General features: G+C 29.6%; 1 protein-coding gene across 1 annotated transcript; it reads left to right on the forward strand.

Moving 5' to 3' along the window:
* Nucleotides 1–1,224: 1,224 nt before the first annotated feature.
* LOC136088215 (zinc finger BED domain-containing protein 4-like) lies at nucleotides 1,225–2,832 on the forward strand. The gene has a single exon (XM_065811897.1). It carries the CDS (start codon nucleotides 1,225–1,227, stop codon nucleotides 2,830–2,832), a length of 1,608 nt encoding a protein of 535 aa, XP_065667969.1.
* Nucleotides 2,833–3,510: the final 678 nt, after the last annotated feature.

A 3,510-nucleotide genomic window follows, 5' to 3' on the forward strand; every position in this document is an offset into this window, starting at 1 on the left:
TACTGAAGAAATGAAAAAATAATATAAATAAAATGTTAATATAGTAAAAATAGAGAAAAAGTATACAAAAATAGTGTTAGATGATAATAATATTATTTTTACAAACACACACCCAATGAATCTTTCCCAACCTCTTTTCAGGCCTGGTTGTTTGTATATTATTTTTTAGATACTATGTTAGAACTAAAATTCGGCAAGTTACTTACTGTTAACATTACGAATTGTTAACTTAGGCGGAATTTAATTCTAGTTACCATACATAATTACCTGAAGATGTTGTAAAACTACTTTCAGTGTATTATAAGTTACTCTTGAGTACTTTTAGTTGTTCTCAAGTGACCGCAGATACCGGTACCGGTAACTAAAAGTAATTTTTTTGGAAGTTGCTAAAATCCTCAAACCCTTAATAGAACTTCAACAGAGTAAACAAAAAACTTAGTGCTGGATTAGGAGAGAAGTCGTTGGGATGGAGGGAGATACTATATTTTAATTTTTTAATTTAATATGAAAGGAAGGGGGGCAAATATTATATTCCAGCTCTGAAAAAACTACATTCTATTCAACAGTCATATTTGCTTTTGATAAACAAAATAAAATTAAAAAGATTTATAATGTTCAATCAAATAAAAAGATATTAGAAATGCATGTATAAGTACTATTATTCGACTAAATCAACTTTTAGTCGACTAGTAGATAATCCAAAGTCGATTAGATCCATTATTAGATTTTTCAAAGTCGACTAATTTCGACTAGTAGACTTTTAATCGATTTAGTCAAAGTCGATAGCAACACTAGTTTAAACACTTTTTAATTTTAAATTTGCATAACGTAAGTTTAAACTTTAGATTTAGAATTTACATAAAAGTTCGTGCGCTTTTCCTAAATGATATAATTATGACGTTTAAAAGTTATAATGTGCAATTCCCTAAGGGCCTCTAACGTAAGTTATGAAATCATTGTTACAACGTAAACGGCTAATTACTCTCTAGTGGTTATTTAGATGAGATTTACGACGATTTCAAACAATTATATTTATACCTTAGCAATCTTTTTGTTACATAACTCTAAAATGTAACTAAAGTTATAATATTCTCCTTAATCGCTCGGTAACCTAAGTGAAGTAACATGTGTTACACATTTACTAATAACATAAGATACTAATATATTAATATTTGATGTATGCGTACGAGTAAAAAAACTACTTGCTTTTTAGTTTGAATAAACATGTCAAAAACAAATAAATCCATTATTAAAAAAGGAATAAGGAAACGAAGCTTCGTTTGGACATATTTTGAAAAAGACCAAAAGAATCAAACAAAATGCAGTATATGTTATAAGATTCTACCTTACAACAGTTCGACCAGTTCAATGCAATCCCATTTATCAATTGATCATTGCATTAATTCAAAAATATCTAAAAAATCAACAATTTTACTCAACGATGACGATATATCCGATATTGAGAGCGGTAATGAAAATAGTTTTGAAGAGACTGGTCATAAAAAATTAAATAAGTTGTTGATAAACTTTATTGTTGGTACTGATCAGCCGATTTCGATAGTACGTCATCCAGATTTTGTAAATTTAGTTAGTGAGTTAAACAAAAGCTACAAAATGCCATGCATAAATACGGTGAGCAAAAAATTAATTCCATCAATTACGGACAATCTAAGATCAATTTTAATGCTAGAATTGAAGGGATGTCATTTCATTACAATTACTTGTGATGTTTGGTCATCATTGAGTAAAAACAGCTACCTCGGTGTGACTTGTCATTTTATTGACAAAAATATGATTCTGGTTGACCAAAACCTGGATCTTAGGTTTATGTCTGAAGTGAAAACAGCTGAATATTTATTTAATACGTTAAACGAAATCTTCAGTGAATGGTCAATCAGTAATAAGATTTTTGCACTAGTTATTGACTCAGGTGCAAACATTTTCTCTGCAGTAAATAAATTTGATGATAATGTTCTTAAGATTCCATGTGCTGGTCATCGTTTGAATCTTGTGGTTAACGATCTTTTAAATACGAGAGATATAAAAGAAAAAAAATTAAAAAATAGTTCAAAGTGTTACAAAGTAAAGGATTACGACGGTAATGGAAAATTAATTAATAAAGAAATTACAGAAAGTGAAGTTAAAGAAATTAAAAGAATTAACGAAGGCAAATTGGAAATCGCCAAGGTAATTTCATCCTGTAGGCATATTGTTGGTTCATTTAAGCATTCGGAGATGTTACAAAAAAAGTTAAGAGAAGTTCAAGAAACACTTCGATATGAAACTAAAATAAAGTTAGTACAGGATATAGCTATTCGCTGGAATAGCCAATTCGATATGATTGAATCTATATTAACTAATAAAACTGCGTTGGATATGATAAGCATCGAATACCAAAATATAAAAGACTATCTTCCCACTGCTAATGAATTTAAGGTGCTGGAGGATTTATGTGATTTGTTACACCCAATTAAAGAGCTAACAAAACTTTTTAGCGGAAAGAAATATGTTACAGTAATATTTCTGTTTCCAACATTGTATTCTCTACTAAATGGAATACTTGAATCGCAACCCATTTTTACAGAACTAATTAAGACTTTTCAAAAGGAATTATTAAGGTCTCTAAAAGGGCGTTTTAAATACATTTTTGCTTATGATTTTTTCTTAACAGCTACTTTTCTTGATTTCAAATTTCGTAAATTTGAGTTTATCAAAAATGATATCGATAGATATGAATGCATTACAAAGGCAAAAATGTTTATAAAAATATTTTATGAAATGCATCTAAAAGAATCCGAGGAAATCGATATAACAATTGAACAAATTGTTTAAATAACACTTTAAACTCATCAAACAGCTCAACTGACAATACCATAATAGCATTTCAGCAATCGTCAACGCCACCGTTTGCAAATACTACTACTTTCGTTAACAACAAAAGACGAAAGCCAATCAACTTAATTGACCTTGTAACAGATAAATCATGTTGTCATTTAATTGAAAACAATGATAAACTGGAAAAAGAAATAAACGATTACAGTCTGCAATACTTTCAGAGCTACGAAAATAGTGCCATCGAATTTTTCCAAGCAAATCAAAAATTGTTCCCGGTTTTGACACAAATTGCACGGGTAATATTTTTAGTTCCAGCGACATCGGTACCATCAGAATGTTTATTTAGTTCAACCGGTTTAATAGATACGGAGCTACGGAACCGGTTGGTGCCGAGCTTATTGAAGCAGTTAGTTTTTGTTAAAGAAAACAAATAATGAAAAACATTTCTTTATCAAATAATGTTAAAAGAGTTTGAATTGAACTGAAATTTGTTTTCACTTATAATTCTTAGTAACTTAAAACACTTGTATTCTTTTTCGTTTATCTGATGAGCTTTTTTACAAACAGCTTAATTAATGACAAGTTGTTTTCTTTCCAGTCTTTCTTTTCTTTTCCTGTCTGGAAAAAACATCATTATTCAATCATTGAGCTGCCACCAGGCCAGGTGCTAGTAGG

This window comes from Hydra vulgaris, chromosome 12 (assembly GCF_038396675.1).
Source record: "Hydra vulgaris chromosome 12, alternate assembly HydraT2T_AEP".
In the NCBI taxonomy this organism is placed as follows: domain Eukaryota; kingdom Metazoa; phylum Cnidaria; class Hydrozoa; order Anthoathecata; family Hydridae; genus Hydra; species Hydra vulgaris.

Excerpts from the sequence above, each read along its gene's own strand:
- LOC136088215 (XM_065811897.1), top strand. The coding sequence starts at position 1,225 with ATGTCAAAAACAAATAAATCCATTATTAAAAAAGGAATAAGGAAACGA.